The sequence below is a fragment of the Myodes glareolus genome, chromosome 17 (genome assembly GCF_982192425.1).
Source record: "Myodes glareolus chromosome 17, mMyoGla1.1, whole genome shotgun sequence".
In the NCBI taxonomy this organism is placed as follows: domain Eukaryota; kingdom Metazoa; phylum Chordata; class Mammalia; order Rodentia; family Cricetidae; genus Myodes; species Myodes glareolus.
In genome coordinates this window covers 17,233,388-17,257,606 of record NC_142042.1, presented here as the reverse complement: position 1 = coordinate 17,257,606, position 24,219 = coordinate 17,233,388, and the positions used below count along the sequence as shown (strand labels likewise).

The following is a 24,219-nucleotide window of genomic DNA, read 5'->3' as shown; positions in this document are numbered from 1 at the left end:
AAAATATATGTATATATGGAATTCTGTCTTTAAGATTCAAGACATTACGGTTCTTTAAATTAAAATTGTGACCATCACAGTAGGTAAACAAGAAATAGTAAAACACAGTCAACGGATCTAAGTAGTTAATAAAATGATCTATAAAATATTTTTATTGTTGCTTAAATTCAGTACAGTTAAAAGCCTTTAACTTTCATTATTTCTTCCACATAGAATATTACTTCTCAGATTTTGGTATAATATCAACAAATGGATAAGCTATAAAGATGTAAAATAATAAATTGGGTAAAGTTTTGGCACTTTCTGTAAGAAGATTACTGTTATTTAGTTTTGACATATACTTTATTGCCTGAACCTTCTAGATCTACGGAAGACATTTGAGCAGGAACCCTTGGGAAAGGAAGTGTCTCTGGACCAGGAAGTCTTGCTCCAGTGTCGGCCACCTGAAGGGATCCCAGTGGCTGAGGTAACAAAAATGCATTGCATTTAGCAGTTGGCACTTAGTTATTCTAACAGAGTCCTAATCCATGGCTAATGGTGTAGTGAATTAGGGCATGGCATGATGAATGGTTGGTAATGGAGTCCTAACTGCCTGCTGCTGGCAAAACAGATTGATTAGGAACTGATTAATGACTTGGGAGTCAATTAGAATGCCCCACTGGACAAAAGTACAGGCAGCATGGTTTAATTTTATCATTTCCTTTCAGAACAATCAGAAATAGTGTTTTACTTTATCTGGCACCTATAGAAGGAGATGCTATGACTAAATGTGCCATCACTTGGATGATTCAGATGATGTTAAAAAAAAGATTAGTGTAAGGAAGTAAGAAAGATATGTGTCTGTCTGAGCTGCATTGCACATGCAAGTTTCTCAGGTTCTTATGTCATCATGGAGAACAGAAGAGCATATCCACTGTTATAGACATGATCACTTCCATCCAGTAATATTTCTATTAGCTTATGCATTCCTTTGGTTCCTCTTAAATGAAACTTATGGATGGCTAATGAAGTTGTGTGGGTTTTTTTGGGGGGGGTTGACTTTTTATTAGCAGCAATGTGTTGCTCTTTGAAAGGGGCTGTATTTGAGAAATTACCTTGCATGATCCAGAGGAAAATGCATGCTCCCCTGGGGACACTCACCATAATGTTATAGCATCCTGTTGAAGGAAACTAATACTGTATCTTTTATTTGTTAACAAAAAGCTTCAACCTCTAAAAAAAAAAAAGGTTCCCATTACATGATTAATAGACAACTACCTTATAGTGCCTAACATGATTTGTTACAGAGTTCTACAAATCCAAAACACTTTCATTTGAAAAATAACATAGCTGTTTATTTGTTAAGAGTCCTTGTTAACCTCAAAGAATCATGAAGTCATTTGAAAGTTTACTCTATATTGCATATGTGAAAAGAGACATATACCAGTTGCCATTCAGATCTAAATAAGGATTCAGTGGACATGCTTCGACTCATTTTTCATACAATAAAATCCTGAAATTCTCCCTCTCCAAGAAATAAAAAACCAATGTGAAACTTTTTAGAGATTAATTAAAAATCATTCATTTACTGCTGGATTTTCATAGTTTTTCTGTCTTGAAGATTGGTACAAAGTAGGAATCAGCTAAGGTATCCAGGCTCACAATAGCAAACAGAGCATCTGTTTCTTCTGAGTTAATATTGGAAACAAATTATTTGAAAATACACACAAAAAGGACTCCATTTTCCTGCCATAATATTTATCTCTGTTTCTAAATTACAAAACCACATATTTCCTTTTCACATATTTGCTTTTTACTCTGAAAAATGGAAACTATTTTCCCTTATAATGGGCATCTCAGGAATCATCTGCATCATATCAGAAATTGCATGATTATCACTCACTATCACACAATACTATATCAACATCCTGCTTCCCCAAAACACAGGCTGATTTAGTGTGGCTGAATGAAGGACACTCTTCTCTATCCAACATTTCATTTTAGTTATGCAATAGTACATCTGTTGCCTCACTTGTAGTTCTGAGGCAAACCTCCCCCAAAAGCCACTGTACGTTCTAAACATCCTAAGAGCAGCATGGACATCCATAATTTGACTTCTCTAACCATTCAATGGCAGCATAGGCACCCATAGCTTTGCTTCTACTCAAGACAGCTTAAAAGCAGAAGATCCTCAGAAACCAACTCTTGCAAAGTCTTACAGAGAAATCATGCTCCTCATGCTTCTCTTTTTTTTCCATCTCAACAAAGTAGTTCACTTTGTCAAGGAGTGAAGATTCATGACTTCAAACTAATTGGCTATGAATTTTATGTGCATCATCACTGGGGAAGAGTCTAATTAACATTTGGCAAGCTCAAAAATCATATACCCATTTGACATTCAGAGAACTATATTTAATACATATTACTTTTTCTTTCTATTTTTTTCATTCGGAAGAGAGATCAAACGTACATGCTTAAAAGCCGGCTAATAAATTCCTGTGTAGATTCTTTTTAACACCATTAAAATCACCAAGATCAGAAAGCCAGTGGATGTCTTAACATGACACTTTCCAGCAGCTGTGTGCTCAAGAGCAAGAGAAAAAATGTAAAAATAATGGGATGAAAGATAGCTTGGGAGCTAAAAGATTATTTGATCATTTTAGTTCTGGTAAAGATGCATTCAGTATTTTATTTTCATTTATTTGTTTAAGGGTTTTGAAGGCATAAATGTGGCATAAAATAAGTTGCTGATCTTAATATAAAACCAGCAGGTAAAATGTCTGTGTTTTATGATCATTAGATGAGCCCTAAGGTGGTATCCTAGATACCTGAGTGCTTTGCTTTGTTGCCATTCAAAGCCACTGCTTCTGAGAAAAAATCAGACAGTGACTGTTCAGTGAACACTTGGCTGGTCAAGTCAGGTGATCTTTGGTTTACATGCATGTGGATAGCTTCATGAAGGAAGGCACATTCTTTGCAGGTTATTAGGAAGGTGTAATTTTATTTTAGCTCTCTAAACCACACATCTTTATAAGAGTCTAGCCTCAGTTATGAACACACTGCATTCATGCATATGATGTCATAGGTGTTGCTCCAGTGACAAGAGTGGGTTTCCTCCATTTGGGCATCCTGTAGTCTGTTCTATGAATCAGCAACTGATTTCCTTGCAAAAGTCCAGGTTTGAATCCAAGCATGATCATGGTTTACCCTCTCACTTTAGGCATGATATTTAAACCTTTTGATCCAGAGCTTTCAGTCATGTAAGAAAGATAATACTATTTATACACTATGTGTTTGTGATATTTAATAACAGTGCATGAAAACTACTTAAACCTATTTAAAGCCATAGAGAACTATCAACCATTATTTATATTAGTATAATGTGTTATTAACTCCTGGAAGATTGAACTCAATATTATAGTCACTAAACTTTGCTCACGCTAAGCACTCTGGGATACATGGAGGAAGAACTTTTACTGGAGAATCTCCATGATACCCTCTATTTTCTAAAGTCATTGGTTTGCTTGAAAACCATTAGTGCTACAGATATATATAATTTAAAACAGGACTTTGCCTTTTGCTAATGCTAATCAAGTCACCGGCTGCTCACAATTTAAGGAAATACAGTCAAATACAATGGGGAAGGCATTTCAGCAGAAGCAGGAGACAGTGATTCGCATTGAAGCTACAGTCAGAAGAAAGAACAGGAAGTCAAGTGGGGATTACAAACCCCAGTGCCCATCCACTCCACGAACGGCAAACCCTACACCTCTGCCCCAGTCACCCACTTCCTCCAGCGAGCCTCCACCTCTGAAAAGTACCATGACATTTCAAAATAGAACTGTCAGTGTGTGGGTGGGGGGCAAGTACTCAAACACATGAGCCTATAGGGAACGTCTCACATTCAAACCATGGTACTGGAAATGTCATGGAGTTCTGCTGTCCTCACTTCACTCTAGCATTAGTTACTGTCTTTCATCTGGTCCTCTTGGTCCAACAATCCAACAACCCTTGGATTTTCTCCCAAGGAGGAAATTTGAGCAGAGGTCACTCTTCTTCTTAAGTCTCTCTCTCTCTCTCTCTCTCTCTCTCTCTCTCTCTCTCTCTCTCTCTCTCTCCCTCTCTTTTATTTTTTTTTCTTATTTTTTTTTTTTTAGAACCCAAGGGGGAAAAATGTAAGTCTCAAGTAAAGGAAGGATCAGCCAACGCTTACTTATAGTTCATTCACCCAGGAGGGGACAATGACTTTGAGTGCCTTCTGGTACTGATCCCTAAATCGTTAAATAAGTAAGATGTTTCAATCCCAGGAACAAAACACTGGGGTTTCAGAACTCTAGACCTAAACATTTCTTCCTCTAATCTCCTTTCTACACTCTTCCTTTCAACATTCTGCCTGTTTAACTAGGGGTGTTTTAAAAAATATTTAATAACTGCACAGCTTCCTTAGCATAGGCACAGAGTCCCAAGAACCTTGGACTGTATTGGACATAATACCATCAGCTGCTAATGCATGGTGAGAATGAATGGCTAAGGGACACTCAGCTATTTGGCAACATATTCAGAGCTGATTTAGCATTTAACACGTGGTGTGAGTAAAGGTGTGGCTGGATAAATGGCAGTTTCCACATACTCCGGTTTTATAATTGTGTGGAAATTCATCTATTTACTCTTCTATCTTATTATACTATGAAGAGATAAGGAGTACAATCTTTGGTGCTTATTTTATCTCTAATGACAGCTAATTAGAGGTCACAATAGATTCTCAAAGTAAATAAAACCTAATTTTAAGAAAAAGAAGGCATATTGAATATAATAAAGAGGTACCTTTCAGGAAATAGAAATTTCTAGAAGAATGATACCTTTTACCAATGGAGATATAACCCCATTTAGAGAACTCCTTGTGAGGTGATGTGATCCTTTAATCTGAACCATCAGAGCAGGATTCGAACTCACCAGGACCTGGATACTTAAAGCAAAAGACCACAGGAGATACTCATAATAATCTCACTGCAATGATGAAATAGACAAATTGAAAGAAAGAAAAAACAATACCAGAAATACTGTTGGGTATTTTCATATTTCATGAAACATTGTGTGGTATTTTCATAGCCCGTTGCTAGGATCAATCCAGAAATGATTCTTTCTTCCACTTTCTGATGGTATTAGACTCCATTTCAATAACAAATCTCTCTCTTATCTCTCTAAAGAAGCAGGAAAATTAATATGCTATAGAGTTGGTGCTGGGCTGTTCCCAAGGCATAATAGCAGCTCTCTATGAAACTAATCCCTCTCTGCTCGTTTAAGCTCATGCCTAGAAAATGTTGCTATCACACAGCAAGCCTGAGGTGCTTTGTCTCATCACATGATTCCTTCTGGGATCATTGCTTCAAACCATCAATGGATACAAGGCTTTTTGGCATGGTAGAAGGGACAAACCAGAAAATTTCACTAAAACCTGTGATTTGTTTCACCTTTAACAAGGGGATAATTGCTTCCCTAATTATAATTGAGCTATTTCTCATAGGAACTTAATTGGAGGAATGGGGCAGAGTGTTCAACTTATTGACCTCGTTGAGCTCAAAAATTGTCTTCTTATTTATCAACATTTTCATCTCTAATTAGCGGTGAGAAAATATGGGGTGAGGTGTGAAAGAATGCATTGTTTTGCCGAGTTTCATCATGATAAATAGGAAGCAGATTTTTTTTTGTAAGTAGATACTGACAAGACCAAAACCTACTAACAGCTAAAAGAGCTACCAAAGTGCATCATCAGGTGGCTTTCAGTCTAATTGCTTCTTAATACAGCCATTGAGGAATACCTCATGAACCATGCTACCTCTCAGAATTCATGGCAATGAATTTTCTGCCAGGTGCATTGTTTACCAAGAAATGTGTCACGTTCTTTGCAGGTAAGAGAGGCTCTGAGAGTTCTCGTTTGACCAGGAACCTTGCTCCAGTACCTTTAATGTTTGGTGGAATTTTTTCCTCTGTTGTATATTACAGCATGGAGAATTAGAAACAGGTTTTCAAAAGTCTTATATCTTCCTACTGGTCATTTAAGCCTTGCATTGCTCCAAGGACATTTTCTGCTGTTACACCTTTATGGTATTTTTCTCCTAATCTGTGTCTAATACTTAATACACTGAGCTCAACACAAGCCTGTGTAAATGTAAATTAATGACAAAATTAACATTCAACACATCAATTTACACAACAAGTGTAAGCTATAAAAGACATTGTCTTACCAGCTACAGATTTCAGGTTCAATTTGCAAACATGCATAGTGGTTCCTTAGAGGCTATAGATGAAAAATGCATATGATATCTTCTATCATCGATCTGTTGATTCAAAAAATATTTCCTGTAGACTCACTGTGCATCCAGTATTCTTATGATTGTTCTGAAGAGGGAAATCAAGAAGAAGGCATTTCCAGGTAACGACAGCTTTAGCTGTTTAGGGTAATAAGGCAAGGTCAGCTGTGTGAGAGAGGAAACCAAAACACAAGGTCCAATGAGGTGTTTACAGGGGGTTGAGAGGGTTCAAGAAAAGTTTCTCTGAAGAGAAAAATTTGCACTAAGATATAGGAGACAGGAAGGAGCCAGTCTTTAAAAGAATTGGGTCAGAAAGCTCCAGGCAGCAGAGGCAGTGGCATAAATACCCTCAGGAGCTGACGTTTTCAAAAGAAGGATGCTCTCATCTGAGAGTCAGCAACAGGAAGACATTCGGTGTCAGGGAAAGAGTTCAGGGACTCTGGTCATGACAAGTCACTCAGAACCACCTTTCCCTGTGTGGGACATCACCAAGGATTTTAAATGAGACATTTTCACAACCTGATACGTGACTTTAAAAGGTCAGTCTTACTACTACCTGGAAAATAGCTTTTCAGAGTATAAGAATAGGGGCGAGAACACTACCTAGGGTTCATGCTTGGCTCTCATCAATGTCCAAACAAAAGAGCATAGCTGCTTATTCTAAAGTGAAAGTAAAAGATAAGAAGAAAAGTGTGAAAACCAGAACATATATTTTTCCGAGCATGCCATTTAAATATGACTTTCCAAAATGAAGAAAATGTGTAAATTACTTGTTCTGTCTTGAGAAGATGAAATCTTCAATGCCCACCTTCAGCAGACCTTTTAGAAGGAGCTCCTTGTAGACGACCTGTAACAAGTGGTCACTAGAATCTGTGTCTACACCAAATACCGTCAGTGCCAAGAGCCAAGCCCTGAAGAGACTCAATAATAACAGGGCAGAGGGGCCTTTTATTTTAAAGACCCTTACTTGTTGAAAATGAAGTTAGCTTGTTTTCTTTGATCACTCCCCTGCTTTGGGATTTCAGAGACACTCCATATGCCTACAGTCTGTACTTACCTCAGTGTGGATGGGAAAAGACATCTCTAGAGAACAGAAGGTTTGCATTTCCTGATGATGGTCAAACAGCATAGTCTTGAATACTTTCCATTGGTTAAAAAATAAAGAAAAGAAAGGATAGGAATTGCTTATCCAGAAGTCAAACCCTTAGAAAAAGTAGTAATAGACTAGTAGTTCATCAATGGGTTTGTCTATTTATAGCCCTTTTATTGTCAAAAATTCAGCCTTTCAAACACAATTTAGGGCTTATTTGTTCTCTTGTGTTGTGGTGTCATACATAGTCATTCAGCTTAGGGACATTTTTCTGGTTTTTAATTTTATTTCTCAATTAAACTTTATTACTTTAAGTTCTTTGTCCATTTGCTTTTATCTCCTTGCTTTAACTTCAGTTTTAGAAGTTTACAGAATTGAAGGCTAGCTCGCCTCCACAATATGGTCTGTGTACGTTCAGCTCTCAAAAGCAATGAGCCAGACATATGTGCAATTAAGGGAGGAAAACAAATTCCCGTTCTTGGCAAATTCCTTCATACTGCAGAAGTTACAATAACTGAGCAAAATGTCACTGTAGTTTCCTTTTGAATTTTTTAATTCTTTGCCCATTTTATTTTTACAATTGCCTAAAGATAGAATTTCAGCTCGCTTGAACACTAACATTTCTGAGAACACAGAAAACACCTTTGTTTTCACAGCCCTGCTAAAAGGCATAAAGAATATTGAATAATGGCCATCAAGAAAGAAGCAGATGAATGTTTATTTTATTGCAGATCTGAGAAGCATATAACTGAATAACTAATTTGACCTACTACTGTTGAAATGCTTTCTTGGTTATTTGAGATATTCAAAAGGGACAGTAAGATATCTATTGCCAATGGAGCAAGCAAAAAAAGAAATAAAAGAATCCTGCAACTTCAAACCTGTGTGCAGGTGGAGCCAAACACCACTTAAGGGGCTATACAGTATGTTAGTTCCCTAGAGATGTCTTTTAGAATTGTCAAGGCTTCTTCCTCAGGATGCAGTGGATAGCTGTTCCATGTGGACACAGTCTTAGAGTTTCTTAGGTAGAATTTTAGGCACTCCCACCCTATACAGAACTACTTCATCAGCATCTGCATTTTGAGCAGTCTGCAAGTATGGCTCAAACTGAAGCCTTTCCCTGAGAAATATCTGGAAAAGCTGACAGCAATGTCCAACCCTTAAATACTGACTTAACAAGTTCTGTATACATTGTGATTACTATAACTTGTAAAAACTTCTCACATTTTCTAAAATCTATCATATTCTAAGGTGAAACAATCTAATGAATTAATAATAATAAGAAGAAGAATACTTCAGACTTGTCACTTGTAAACCAGTAGTGAAACTTGGCAGACTCCCAGAGGCTCTCAAATGCACCTTTGAGAAGCTTAGCTTGGCTGAGTGTGCATTTGATAATTGCCCAATAATTGCTTTTCCCATTTGTTTGATTAATGTACCTATATACGATTCTCTACCAAATCCCCACTCTCATTGATGTACACACGCTTCAGAGTTCTGTTGTGCTGTTTTCTAGTGCAGTGTTCTGGCACAGTGGTCCCCAATTTGCTATTAACAATATAACCTTTCTGATAGATGTGAATTTTTCTACATAATGGTTGCTGGAGTCACTTTTTCATCTTGGATGACATGTGGCAGTTTCTGTGGTTAATTAGGACAAATGTGCCAATTATGTTAATGTTTCTCCCGATACCAATCAGTGAATAATTAGACACAACACATCTGTCTTTCACAGGACAGGAAAATAGAAAAGTATAAGGTGCTTGGCTTCTTCTATTGACATATATGATTAATCAATCTCAGGGTCAGCAAGTTTTGTGTTAAAAGGGTACAAGGTGTCACTGGCCATTGAGGTTCTGAATACCTTCCAAAAAATGAGAAGGGCCTCTACACAGAATTTAAGTCATCTTTTCATTACAAATAATCACATTCCCCATTGGTAAAAAATGTAGTTATGTTATATATTTATCTCTAATATATCAAAATAAATACATTTTGTATAGAGGTATTTAAAACTCTCAAAAAGCAATTTAGCTTCATTGAAATAAAAGAATGTACTAATTCAGCCTTGGTACCTGAGTGAAAGGATTTTGAATATTCACAAACTACCTTGATATTCCAGCTTGGTAAAATCTCTGTTTATCTCTTTCTATGAAAGTAAACTTCAAAGACTTCTGGTTAGTGGAAAATTAAGGTTATTTCCATTCCAATTGTATTGGCATTCACAGTCCACATTTTGTAAGACTGTAGAGAAAGAAGTTGTATCCAAGTTATTTAGTACTATAAGCAATGTCTCCATTCTTGGGTTGGCACTGCACATATAAAGAAAAGACTTATGAAATCCACTTATTTTCTTTTCACACGGTCACAGAATGTACTAAAGTAAAGCTTGTGGATTTGTTTACAATTCAAAGTTTATATTTCCTAGTAAATATGATTTATATATTTATATATTCAACATTCAACAGTATTATACTATGTAAAATTATCATCTAAAAAATCTCATCGGGTACAATTCTGGAGAATGTATTATTGAGGTTTTACAATATATTATCCCACTTGGATTTTTCTGTAATTTTTATTTTACTTTTATCCACTTTTTTTTATACTTTTTTTGCTATAGAGGCTGATGCTTTAAAATTTAAGTTCCACACACTTAAATGCACTCATTATAATTAAACAAAACAAAAATCTCAATTTCTGTATTGTGAATCAAAAAACTCCATAAAAGATCATATGTGAATCATGCTGACATATTTCCTTTTTGCTCAGGGAATTGAGAAGAATAAAAAACTAAGGAAGAGATTTTGCTGATTTCGCTAATTTTTTTTTCGAAACCTACAAATATTTGAGTTTGATTATTCAGTGGTAAAACATGACATAGTTATATTTGTAGTAGAAGTTTTAACATAAAATCATGAAACACTATTAGGAATAATGTTTGAATGACAATCATACTTAAATAACTCCCCATTTTATACACACCCAGCTTCAGCTTTAAGAACATTATTTGGGGTCAGTATTAGATAGTATAACTACTGTGATATTTGGTTAGGAAAATGAGGGGGTGACTGAAAGTGGACAAATGAGTTGTCAATCATAATTTATCCTACAGAAGTTATAAGCTCTAAAAAGTTAAGTTATTGAAAATCATATAGATTTTTCTGTCTTTGTCCATGGTATAACTTTAAAAAATCAAATATAAAGTATTTAGGGAGATGGTAATAGACAATGTTTAAAATTTGAGGGTTATAAAATGGTGGAGTGGCCTCCCAAAAACCAACAGAAGCCTGGACCACTGAACAGTGTAGTTTAGTACAAAATCTTGCTTCCTCTAACAATACAGCCAGAACTACTGACCTTTATGAAATACCAGTAATCATTAAACTATAAAACCATGCATCTAAAAACCACAAATGTTGTTTCTCAAATCAAACCATACAATTTAAGTTGGCAGTTTTATACATCTTTGCTAGGAACACACAAGGGGGATAGTATGCCTTAATCTTGGATTGCATAATCAAGTTGAGGATCACTTATCTTCATTCCTAAAATCATTTTAGTGTTTGGAGAATTCCATGGCAAATCTATTGAACTGGGTGATGACAGTACCGGGGAAATTCTTAAGCATATGATCCTCCTACAGTAAGACCTGGGAACTTACCCTTATGCACAAATGCTAGAATTGCAACATCTCTTCTGGACAAATGCTGCAAGAAATTGTGGCTGTGAACTATGGACATGTCCATCACCAGGACAGATGACTAACAGAAGATTTTCAAGTTACATTTATTTATTTGGTTTGGGGCATGCCCAGGAGCAGTCTGTGGGTGGAGATCTGAGGACAATTTTCAGTCCTCAACTCTCTTTTTCCAACATGTGGGTCCCAGAGATCAAACTCATCATTGGGTGTGAAGAAAAGCTCCCTTAACTACTGAACCATCTCACTGACCTTCAGTGTGAGGATTTGGAAGCCAGTATTCATGGAATTTCCTACAATGGTAAAGTAAAAGCCATATATTTCCAAAATGTTTACTTTCCTGATAATGTATTAAAAAATTTAAAGATACATTATTTATTTATTTATTTATTTATTTATTTTGGTTTTTAGAGAAAAGGTTTAGAGCCTATCCTGGAAGTAGCACTTGTAAAATAGGCTGGCCTCAAACTTACAGAGATCCACTTGCCTCTGCTTCCCGAGTGCTGGGATTAAAGGCATGCACTACTATCACCCAGCTAAAGATACATAATTTTTAACAAAAACACTTAAAATACCCTATTTTGACTGTAGCCTCTGAGTTGAGTTTAGTACCAGAGGAAAAGCCATTAAGACTGTTGACTAGCTCCTGATTCCATATACATTCACTCTGTTATCTTAATAAATGTTCCTGCAACCTCTAAGTAGTCCTTCATTTTATAGAAGTAAAGATTACTGGCCAGTCTGTTTGATTCTTGCATTTTGTTCCCCTCATAAGAAAATAATTTCGTTTTGAAATTTGACTGCTTAAAATTGCGCAAATTCTATGTGGCCTTATTTGACTGATTCCCATAAGCAAATCAGATCAAATCTAGACAAAAGAATTTCTTGGGAAAATTTATTTGAAAGGTGTTGAATTGTTTTACTGGGTTTTTAAAAGTATAGTGAGGGTATTTTATGGCACTGCATATAATTACTATCTGCAGATATTTTCCTAAATAAGGAAAAATCTTAGAATGTAGAAGTCTACTCCTGAGTCCATTATTTTAAAACAAACAGCTATCAAGTTGAAAGAGAGATCAATGTGAAAAGAGATTGTGATTGATCCTGTATTTGTTATGCTTTTCATATTTGTTGAACATCTAGATGGGATTATCTAGAATTGGAAATATAGACATAACTTAACAAAACTTGGAGCTGCTGCTGATGGCTTGGAAATTACAAGCCATAAATGAAGTAAGGATATAGTCATCCAGTGCACAGAAGCCTTCGGGTCTCAGGCACAGTTGCAGTGGGGTGTCTGTGGAGATTTGAGAGTCCTCAAAACAGTAAAATCAGAGTCTTTTCAGAGGCTCTAGGCACAAAGATACTATAAAAGGCTCTTGTACAATTCTGGAGCACAAAGTTCAGAACCACTGATGTAAAAGAGAGAGGGGATAAAACGGGACCATGAAATGGATGCCTAGCAACATGTAAAACTTAAGAGGCCGCATTTTCCAAGGCACACCTAGGGCAGTTACTTGCCATAGCAAGGTCAATAAGAGAAGTTTCCTCTGCATTGAACTTAGGACCACTGGTTGTCCTTGAAAGAAAAATCTGAGTAGAACGATGGACATTACTCCAGAGAGCTGGCATCTGAAGATTGTGTGAACAAGTGAATAGATGGGGACCAACAGTATTGTAACTTTTATAAGATTAAAGGGGCTGATGCATGACTGTTGAACAGGAAAGACACATCAGATTAAGTGGAGAGCTATAGAAATATTGAATGCCTTGCTGGTGATGGAGAGGCTCAGAAGGTCTAAGCAGGAAAATAATATGAATCACCAGTGGCTACAGTTTCTGGGGGGTAAAATCTTAGCAACCTGGAATTGCAGATGGATTTTGGATGGTACATAAACCTTCAGGTTATTTCTCTGGATAAATGTCTTCTCTTCCCTATTTGCTGATGTTTTCAGCTAGAACTGTAGGAGCGTAATTTTGTTTGCTGTTCTTTGATTGAATGTTGAAACGGGATTCACAATGTAAGATTTTTCTTTGCAGAACTGTATCATGTTCTCACTCAGCATACTTGCCGCAGAGCAAGAATATCACAAACCACAGGATGTCCAGATCTAACATTATGAATTTCAGTTCCTGTGTGTGTGTGTGTGTGCAAAGAGGCAGTTTTCTTAGGATAGATCATAACGGGATGACGCTTGACTTTTTTTTTTAAATGTACCCATTGAAAATATTTTTAACCGTCTTTCATCTGGAAGTGACTAGAAGAAAATTTCATCCCTGAAGTCTGAATTAAAGTGATAGAGATCCTGAGATAAGTGTCATTCCATTGGAGATAGGGTAAGGAGAGTGATGTCACAAAGAACAAGTGTTGAGGAACAATTCGAAATACATACAATGACAAATAACTCATATATATGTATATGTCTGAGTGTTTATATTTATCATGTTTCTTATGTTTATTACCAAAGTAGAAATAAACATCAGATTTAATATTGATAAAGTATCAATTAAAAATACATTCTACATATGCTTTTAGAAAATGATGCAATGATGGCATCTTGTAACAGGAATAGAAAGCATTTATACAAGTTAATTTAATGCTGCATTTTAACATATGCCAAACATCTATTTGTCTATTCACTGCTTACTTAGTGTTAGATTATCATTTAAGATGCAATGAGTGGAGGTGACTTGAAAGAGGATAAATCTCACGGAAGGATAAAAGAACTCAGGAGTTAACATGTCTCAAGCATTTCAGATTAATATTATTTCGTTATTTTGAGTTCTTTACTTTTGTCTCATTCTCACCTCCTTTAGTGTATTCTTAATTAAATATTAATGATAATTTTAAAGTATGCATTATATGTTAGGCATAGAGTATTTGACCCCCAAATCCTTGTAAATTTAGTGTGACCTACAATTATTCTCATTTTATATATAAGCACCAAAAGTTGTATAGTTGAGAAACCAACCCAGAGTAGATACACATGACCTAAAATGACCAAGTTGAGCTTTGAACTCAATCAGTTAAATCCTGGTCTTTGAGACTTTAGGAAATGCCTTTTAAAGGAAGATTCTCGACTACACGGGGGATGATTCAAATCAAACATAACAGCAGAACATGCAAACACAACATTCTGTTATTGCTTTCTAGCTATTCAATTCACCTTTAATAAAACTCCACACTTTTTAAACCCTCGAGAAAATGACATCAAATATGTCTCTAGATGACAGCAAAGACTGCACTTATTGAACCCAAGAACAAAAGCCGAAGGGTGGGGGGCATCACTGCAGCCATGCCAAGTTACAGTTGATGGCAGAAACCTTTTATTGCTTTCTGAACATAAACCTATTTTTCTGTCTTCTTGAGTGTTTAATACACAGTTAAAGATAACTACAAACTCAGAAAGAGCTCACTGTTGTATAAATCATTTGACCAAGTGGAAGAGGTGGAATATAAAAGAAAAAAATTGTTGGAATAACCAAAATATGAAAAGAATTAGAAGCCAGAGCAGGTATTGAAATTTGACTAACCAAGATTGTATTATGAATAAATAACATTGGAAAATATAATTAATTACCATTCAATATGATAAAAATCTAGCACAATGAAAGCTCCTGGGACTTTTAAATAATTTTATTTATAATATATTCAAGGAATTACTTTAAAATGGAGGAGTCATTTTCTCTGGCACTGCTGATTCTTGAGCTAGCACATGATGCATATTTTTTAAAATTAGATGTTATAGCTCTTGCATATTGATTTCTCTTGCTGACTCAGATAGTCATTTTAAATGATACATAGAACTACTTTCATGTATTTTTCTCTATATACATTTAAGATTTTATGATTGCTATAACTTTATGTCTAAGCCAAAAATAATAATTAAATATTATTTCAGCCCACTTGCCCTGTAAATATCTTTTTAAATCAATATCTTCTACTTTAATGTTAAGATAAAGCTGACCCAAGAAAATTCCATCAGGATTTAAGTGTTTCAAACTCACTGTTTACAAAAAAAGAAAAGGAATGGAATTTTGAGTAATTAAACCGTTACTAGCACCATGCTCTCCTGCATGGATTCTTCATGAGATTGGATCAACCACAACTCACTATTTTGGCCCTCAGATTGTTTCTGTCTTCCATAACACTTTTCTGTGCACAGATCCCCAAATTAGAAACCGCAGAGTCCATTTCATACTCTTCTTTCCACGTACCATCAACTAAAGTTCTACAGCCTGTATCCAAGCATGTGCTCTTCCTCACCTACCCCCATCACTGTAATGCCCTTTACCTCTCAGTAATTGAAATCCCATCATCAAAAGCAAGTGAAGATGTCCACGCAACACCCCAAGGTTCCTCCTCCATATTTTTTTGCCTTGACCTCCCTTCATCTTAAAACGTGCCCTATTATAATTGGGCTATACCACCTTCCCTTCTATAGAGAACTCTCAGCAGGCTCTTGCATATCTATTGTTCTTCAGCACTTGATACAGTGCCTACACAGTCTATACTCAGAGTTTTTAAGATGAGTTAAAACCAAGATTGATCTTATTTTCCTCTATGGGACAGTTTTGTGTGTCTCAGAGACTGAGAACTTACCATCTAGCCTCAGATGACTTTGAACATCAGCTCCAACGCCCAAGGACTTCCCTTGCAGGTCACTCAGTTTATATAGGCAGGGTGATCAAACTTAGGGCTTAGTGCATGCTGGATACACATACTACCAACTCAAACACATACTTAGCCCTCCTTTTGTTTGTTTACTTGTTGTTGTTTTTAAATTTTACCAGGGTAGAGACTGAGTCCTGGTTGTCATTCATGCTAGACAATCACTCTACCACTAAACCACAGGCCCAGTATCTTAGGAAGCTATTTTGCAGCAGATTTTATTCCTAGATAAGTTTATAGAAGTTACTCAATCAACACCCCCCTTTATTAAAAATTCTCCAGCAGTTACACAGATTTAACATGTACTGCATAGACATCTCACTTTTGAAGAAAAACTCACTGACTGTAGAAAAGATAGACATAGATTCAGATAGGAACAGTGTACTGAAAGTCTCCCAGAGAAACTGGATCTCATCTTCTATCTCATGTAGCTCTTCTAAGGTCACATAGAGGTAAGACAACTATCCTCAAGGGCGCTGGGAATTTGAATTCTCATTCTCCAGCAGAAAAATAACCATAGCTAAATCTACTTAATTAAAATCATATTTAAGGGTCTGGTCCTCACTAAAAGTAAGTAGTCTTAATTCTGACAATAAAACACTCACAGGAACCTAAAAGTGTGTGTAACAGATTTCACTCCACAATATGTCCTGTTTTCATTCATATGTAAGGAAATCCTGGCTAAGTATTGACAATAGACCAGCTTCAGAGCATAAGAGAAAGAGACAGCAGTGATACCAAGAAAAAACAGAGCTTGGCATGGTAGCCCATGCCTTTAATTATAGCACTAAAAGTGCTCATATAAGAGGATCATGTATTCAAGGCCAGCTTAGGCTACATAGCAACCAAAAACTAGATCAAAAATCCATGCAGCTTATATTCTAGAGAAACAGAATGAGTAAAAATTTTGTAAAGTAGATGAAGAAAATAAAGAAGGTGGGAGGTTGAGGGTATAGGAATAAATGGTGGCTGAAGGTTCAAAGGCTGACCAGGAGCTGACAGACTGAAAATGTGATGCCTGAAGAGGGTCATGAGTTAGGTGAGGACAATAGAGCATTTGGGTATTTCAGGAAAGGCTGACTCACACAGATGAAGTGGCACCAGTTTATTTGGTATGTTGCCACCAAGAGCATTGGTTTTCATGGAAACCTCTGCAGCAGAGCCTACATACCAAGAGATAAGGCCATGGGAAGAGTCAAAGTCAAGCTCTGAAAGGCCAGTGGTTTTGGCAACATAAGGCTCCGCAGTAGTTCATTGTAAGGATTGGAGTTGACATTGAATTAACTATAGAGTCACTGGAAGTCAGGAAACATGGTATAGCATAGTTTGGTAGATTCCTGTGCCTCCCAAAATCTTGAGAAGAAAGAGGAAACTTAGAAAGTAAGATGCAAGATTCTTCCTGCCATCTAGGAGAAAAATGGTGATTTGGATTTGGAAGGGAGCAGGAAGAAGTGGAGGAGAAGAAGTCAGAATACTGTCGTAGTGCTCGACAGTGAATGGTTGGAGAGAGAGAGAAAATGCAAAAGACACCCAGAGAGTATTTTCAGCTAGCTGCAGATTGAACATGGCCTTGCCTGGATAACTGAAATAGCAGAAAGGGCAGGTTTAAAATGTCTGTTCACAGGAGCACTATCAGACAACTGAGTGTATGATAATACAGCAGATATATGAGGCCAAAGATCATGACTGGAATCTGGATTGAAAATAAGTTTGAGAATGATCTGCACCAGATGGCATGAGCTCATCAAGTGAATCTTGAGTACAAAAGAGAAACAAAGGAGAGATCAAGACCATGGTGGTACAAATCTGATCAAGAAAGTTGAGGTGAATGAGTGAGCTAGGACAGATCCTGGAATGTGCTGTGTCCAGAGAAAACAAATAGAAAGGAGATAAGGATTAACATGGCTAAGTGTGGCTGCCAAGCAAGTATGGTACACCCAAAGCGCTATCCACGTAGTATCAAAGTCACTCACAATGGAGGACAGTCTCAATGAAAGCGAACATGGAGAGAATTATGATGGGTTCAGAAGAACTAACGGCGTCAATCTTGTGGGAATTCCTAGAAGACCCGCAGAGGTGTGAGGCTGAAGAGAGGGGGTAATAGGTAGGCAGGGTTTTGTTTGGAGTTGTGAAAATAACAATATGTTTGTCTGTTTGTGGAAATTTTTCCAGAGAGACAAATAATTAAGCCATTTAAGAGAAAGGGAATTTCTGTGATTTACTCTTGAATAAGAGCATGATAAAGGGATAGAAAGCACCAATCAAGGCTGCCTTGTAAGAGTCCAGAGAGCTCCCTCAGATAAGTGAGCCATAGGAGTAGATAGGCTGACTGGTAACTTAGAAGCTATCTCCTGATTGCTTGTTCTCTATGTGATGTTAGATTATATAAGGGCATACAAGGAAGGATGAAGGACAAGCAAGAAACAGTCATCTAAAACAGTGGAGTCACAGATAAAACTAGAGTGTAATTCAGCAAAACTAAAGGTCCTTGTTCTGCTTCCAAAAGGTGGAGAAAGTGATACAGAAGAATGAAAGATAAAATGTAAGGTAAAACAGATGGGAAGGCCTGATGAAGAACTATTGAGCAAGGACTCCTACGGAAAAGAGACATGGAAGACAGAAAATGGCAAAAGGAGAGGGGAATTGGACATTGCATCCACAGTTGGGTGACTTGTACTGATATGGACCAAAGTTACTGATATGGACTGATGCTTCCAGAATGTCACTGTACACAAAGGTGCTCTGGAGCTCGTGTTTGCACGCCTGACTTGGGTCAGTGTGGGCGGTGGGCATCTTGATCCTAGGGTGATAACAGTACTGTCAGTCCAGAGATCACATTTTGAAAGTCGGTAATCTAACAGTAACTTATAACCCTTAGGAGAGATTAAATAACAGTGAGGGTAAAACTCTTCAGTCAGAGAATCCTTATTGGGGGGGGAGGGGTAAGATTTTCTTTCTGTGTCACATTTTGAACTGATGTATAAGAAACATAAACAAATGTGAAGCCAAAGTTGAAAACCTCTACAAAGAATGTGTGACCTAAGAGGACAATATTGTTGCAGGTAGATCTGGTATTGGGAGGAGGCAGGCAAGAAATCAGATGTCTCCTCTTTATCAGTATTAATATAATTAGAACTGTGCTGGATAAACTGACTATAACTCTGATACCTATAGATTACTACGAAAATAATGTAGGTATCAGATGATACCTGATGGCCTGATATTAAAAGCAAGATAGATGAGATAAATTGATCTGGACCAACAGTGTAAAATAGAAGCACTTACCCAAACACAGGTTCAAGGGTTCGTTCCACTTAGGAAACCAAATAATACCTTCCACTTAAGAAGACTCCAGGGGAAACACTGATATCAAAAGGCATGAACTTTAGATGGGGAACAGAAAAAGTCAACATTCTAACAAGATGGCGTTCTGGAGGATTTTGTTGCCTGGTTCCACGGCAGAAGAACAGTGACCTGTCTACACAGGACAGTCTGATCTTAGAACAGAGGGTGTAACACATCAGGGTACAGAAATGCAGGGTGGTGAGAGCCTTTACCAGTGTGTTCCTCTTCTTTTCTGTGTTGTTTTCCAATACTATAACCCACCATTCCTTAAAAGGCTGATATATAAGCCAAGTGGGAAACTGCTCAAAACAGAACTTCTGTGATCAAATCAGTCAGTAGGGGAGAAAGGGAGTGCCCTTTCTGAAGTACCCCAGGGCATCACTTCAAAACAGGGGCTTCTCAGGTCCTAGATGCTCTACCTCATGGAGACAATGGAATAAAAAGTGACTAAATGCATGAAAAAAAAACTATACACCAAACAATCAGGTTAGACTCTCAAAATCTCCTGTCAACTGTGTAAACAGAATTTTTTCTTCCATGTAATAAACTCTTAAAATAAGGTAGGGGTTTGTAATATCCCCTGGGATCTCTTTATGCCAATTGTGATTAGGGTAGGTGTGATTAGGGTGTAATCCCTGTTGTTACACAGATTATCAGTCTACATAGAGAAACTAGAAGCAAGATGTGGGCCGAAGGACTGAATAGAATCGTTCTTTAAGGAGGTGCTCCAAGAAAAATGAGCAGGAAAAACATGAGAAAGTAGAAAAAAAAGACAAGGAGATTGAAAATTCAAATATTATAATCTCAGGATCAAGGTTCCACATGATCCCATGCGAGAACCTCAGAGAATTGTACCGCAGGACTTATTCAGCTAGTACTTAAGAGTCTATGTATGCACAGAACTGTAACAGACAGGGAAGTTTTAGAAGAACATGTAAACTCACAGACACAGCCAAGAAAAAGAGAATCCCTATGTCTGAAGACTATCATTCAAGGAGGGGAAGCAGAATAAACTCTTGAGGCAAGACTTATTCTGAGTACAAAAATCAGCAATCCCACTTTAGCGAGCAAGAATGTTTTCTTTATCATAGGACAGATACTCAAGGACAAAACTAGAACAAGAAATAATGAAATCAACTATTAGTATTGTAAAGTAGATTTCCAATAGTTTGTTTTGAGACCTTACATACACACATATAAATATATTGCAGTTCGTTACTGGCATCCTGTGTGGTGTGCATCTAAAAAAAATTCATATTTAAAAATCTAGTCTTAAATGGATTCCAATCTCTTTCTCCCTACCATAAGTGCAAATATCAAGAATGTTTAACTGCTTGCAAATTTACATGATTACAAATAGTGACTCTTGTCTGTACCCCCATCCACTTCCTGTTTCTCAGGGGTATTGTTGTTTTTTTGTTTTTCCCTCTTAATGCTGGCTTCTTGCCTGTGGATTAGAGAAGTATAATAGCCCTTGCCTTCCAGAAGTAACTTACAATCGTGCTGTGTCGAGTTCACGGACAGATTTAGAGATTAATTTCTAGACTTCTTACGGTGTTGAAGAAGCTCTTTAAGGTTTTGAAAATGGCAACAATATTGACTCCCTCCCACTAAAGGTTACCTGTGTCCACATCCACTCTAATACAAGAGAGAAGTTTAGCTGTGGTAAATATCAATGTTGTTTTCCTTTATGGAAAAACTGGTTCACAGGGAAACAAATCTTGCCAGGATAAAAAATAGTTTATCCTCCAGAAGGACAGTTTGCATGAGAATATTTCTCTTCTTTTATTCAGAAAGGAGAGCATCACTGTTGTTAAATCAATAATATTTGCATAGCAAAACAATCGTTGCATAGTGTTGAATAGGCAGTCACATCTTAGGTCAGCTTGCCAAAAGAAAACTAAGAGCCACGATTTGAATACTGGAAGTACTTATTCAAAAAGAGATTTGAGTGTGATTTAGAAACTGTTTGGATTGCATTGAAGGTTGGTAGGGAAATTTCCCTTCCCCCCAAATCTTTGGGCTCATTGGCATCTCCAAATATGTCTTTGGCTGCATTTTAAGGTCTGTGCGTTTTCGGAGAAATTTAATCCATATGTTGCAGCGTAACACATCTGCAGGTAAATCATCTGAATGTTGCTTTATTAGAGCTCCATGACGCCTGAAAAGCCTTCTGAGCTTTTTTATGGCCTTACATTCTTTTCTGTAAGGCAGCAGCAGGTAAGTTGCCAAGAGTAAACAAATCAAATCGCAAAAGGTTTGGGTTAGGTTTGAAATGCTTTGCCTGTTATTTTTGATTGGGTTCTGTGCTTGGCAGTGCTCATTCTCCATCCTGCCTGCAGGGCAAAGTAAAAACAATTTGAGCACTGTATTTCCCAACTGGTTCATTGACATTTGAGAATAATGCAATACAGACAGAATCAACATGTTTGGCAGGTGAGTGATACTTAATATGACCTCAGAAAGCTACTTTCTTATGCTCGATGGTGGTTCATAGCATGAAACAATGTTGTACACACTACAAAACCCAGGTCAGGACCAGCAGCCATTCAGGGGTCCAGGTTGGGGATTTATCAAATTTTTCTCATGGATCTTTAGGTGGAGTGGCTAAAGAACGAAGACATCATTGATCCTGAAGAAGATCGGAATTTTTATATTACTATCGATCACAACCTGATCATCAAGCAGGCCCGGCTCTCCGATACAGCAAATTATACCTGTGTTGCCAAAAATATTGTTGCCAAGAGGAAAAGCACCACAGCCACTGTTATCGTGTATGGTATGTGAGCTTTCATGGCATGATCCAGCACGTGTCAAGCCATTCTATCTGGTTCATAATATTATTTTGTTTTAGAATCTCCATCTACCAGTCTCTCTTAGACTCTCTCTACTGTTCCTTCTAACCTTGTGCATGGTCAGTAACGTATACTAACTTCCAGAAGGATCCCAAGAGTGGTGAAGTCGTAAGCCTTAGTAACCTGCTGAACAGTCTGATGCTTCTTGGACATTTTATTTCACAAGGAGGATGAATACCAACAAGACCTGACTAAGTTTGGGACAAAACAAAGCACAAGACAGACCAATGATACTTCCGTTGAATCTTGGGTCAGGTCCACAATAACAGAAACATGGGAAGGATGAAACAAACATATTTCACAAGCACACTCATTGTCCCCCACCCCTGAACTTGCTTTCTTGCCTCCATCAAAGAACTATAGAGTCATAACAAAGACAACTGGGACAAAGGGACACAACATGGAAGACTCCATTCTCTGGCCCCTTTCACCTTGCTCATCTCTTAATCTATTGATTCTCTTTAAGTGCCAAACAATTCTACCCCTCATTTTGGTGTGACATCAACGCTTTTCCCTCCTTATGCGGTTGGTACTCCACTATCCCCTAGCTATTTCAGAAGGTGAGTTATTCCCCAGTTAAACTGTCAGCTGTTTGTACCCAAAAGTTTAGGCCATGCAGGTACATAATTCTCAGAACGTTAGTTATATTGACATATTATCACAGGGAAAACTAAACACCCAGTATTTAAGGTGAGGCTTCCTCTTGAACACGGAACCCGAGCTTGGCCTCTGCTCAGAAAATAGTGAAACTGTCCTTCCCTACTTCTGTGGTCAGTCATATGCCTGGATTCTGATGAACTATGAAGGAGGTACGTTCACTGGGCATATCCTGACAATTACATCAGAGAGTCCTACAGGAGATAGATTAAGATAACATATGGACTCAAAGAATATACCATTGCAGCTTTTTGACCATTTTCTTAATTTGGAGGCAATTTAATAAGAACAGATCAGAAGAGAGCACCCCAAATTTCCTCTTTAGCATATATCCAAGAGAAGTTCTAAGGAGAATTACTTCTCATAGACTAAAAGAAAATAAAATTCTTATCACTGAGAACAGAAAGCGGGAAGGGCTAGGGTTCTGTACAGATCTTACTCAGTTAACTCCTAGTAACCTTTTCAAAACCTACCACTCTTGGGTCCTCTTCCATACACACGTTTTGTTCTCATGGCACGTGTGGCTTTTTACATCTTTAGGATGTGCTCATGATGCATAAACATGTGTTGTATCTCTTTATGTGTATTTTTTTTACCTGTTGATCTATCTTATGTCAGTTTCTCATATCAAACAAAAAAGAAACCTCTATGCTTTCGATAGATAGATGATAGATAGACAGATAGATAGATAAAGAAAGATAGAGAGATACAGACAGACAGACAAGCAGAGATTAATTTGTTCCCTCTCCGACAAAACCATTGTGTGGCCATGTTACTGACAAGACGAGGAGCCACAAGAACAGAAATCACCATGATGTTCCAGAAGCTATACAGAGATAGTTTAACACTGCCATTTTAATTACAGAACAGAAGCATTTCAATTTTTTTTTAATCCTTTGATTACTCTGGAGTTTAATTTCCTAGTCCAGATAATGGCTATGTTGAATTGTAAGCAATTGTATTCCTTAAATCACACAAAATTGTTTTGTACTTTTCATCTTAATCGAAGCCGCCTGAAACACTTGATTAACAACATTTAAAATGCAAAGAAGCATTTGGGCCCAATCATCGAATGTGCCAATTGCAAATAACTAATGAAGGCATACTATAAAAGATGCCTTCTATAGGTATTTAATATAGATGCAAATCTATTTCTAGGTATAGCATGAGTTCAATACCAGCAAATGTAATAAGACCTTTGTTATTAAGAAGGATCACACATAAATAACAAACACTTTCAGAAAAGGGTCAGGACCAAAGATGAAGCAGCTAGGCCTTGATCACCAACTACTCAGCTTTTTAACCTATATTTTTTCAACCTATAGTCCTTTTCTCTTTCTCTGTAAAATAAAGGATGTGTCTAATATCTGAAAAATATGTCTAAAAGATACTGATTTTTAACCAGACATTAGGATGTCAACAGACTGGTAATTGTATATGTAACTCAGAATCTCACTCTCTCATGTTAGTAAGCATCATACATGAAAGCATTGTGGCATCTGAGAATGTAAAAAGCTTAGCGGGGAAGTTGATTTGGGAACCCCTATCTGTCAACTGCTCCAGATTTTCATGGCTTCATAAATTGTGTTGTACAAGGCACATAAGTTGGG

General features: G+C 37.1%; 1 protein-coding gene across 2 annotated transcripts in view; it reads left to right on the top strand.

Moving 5' to 3' along the window:
- Unc5c (unc-5 netrin receptor C) overlaps positions 1 to 24,219 on the top strand; it is a 339,268-nt gene that overhangs the window by 247,736 nt on the left and 67,313 nt on the right. For both annotated transcript variants that reach the window (XM_048456914.3, XM_048456915.3), the window contains exons 4-5: positions 363 to 466; positions 21,696 to 21,876. In XM_048456914.3, the coding sequence (XP_048312871.1) occupies positions 363 to 466; positions 21,696 to 21,876 (285 nt within the window). The remainder of the gene's footprint in view (positions 1 to 362; positions 467 to 21,695; positions 21,877 to 24,219) is intronic.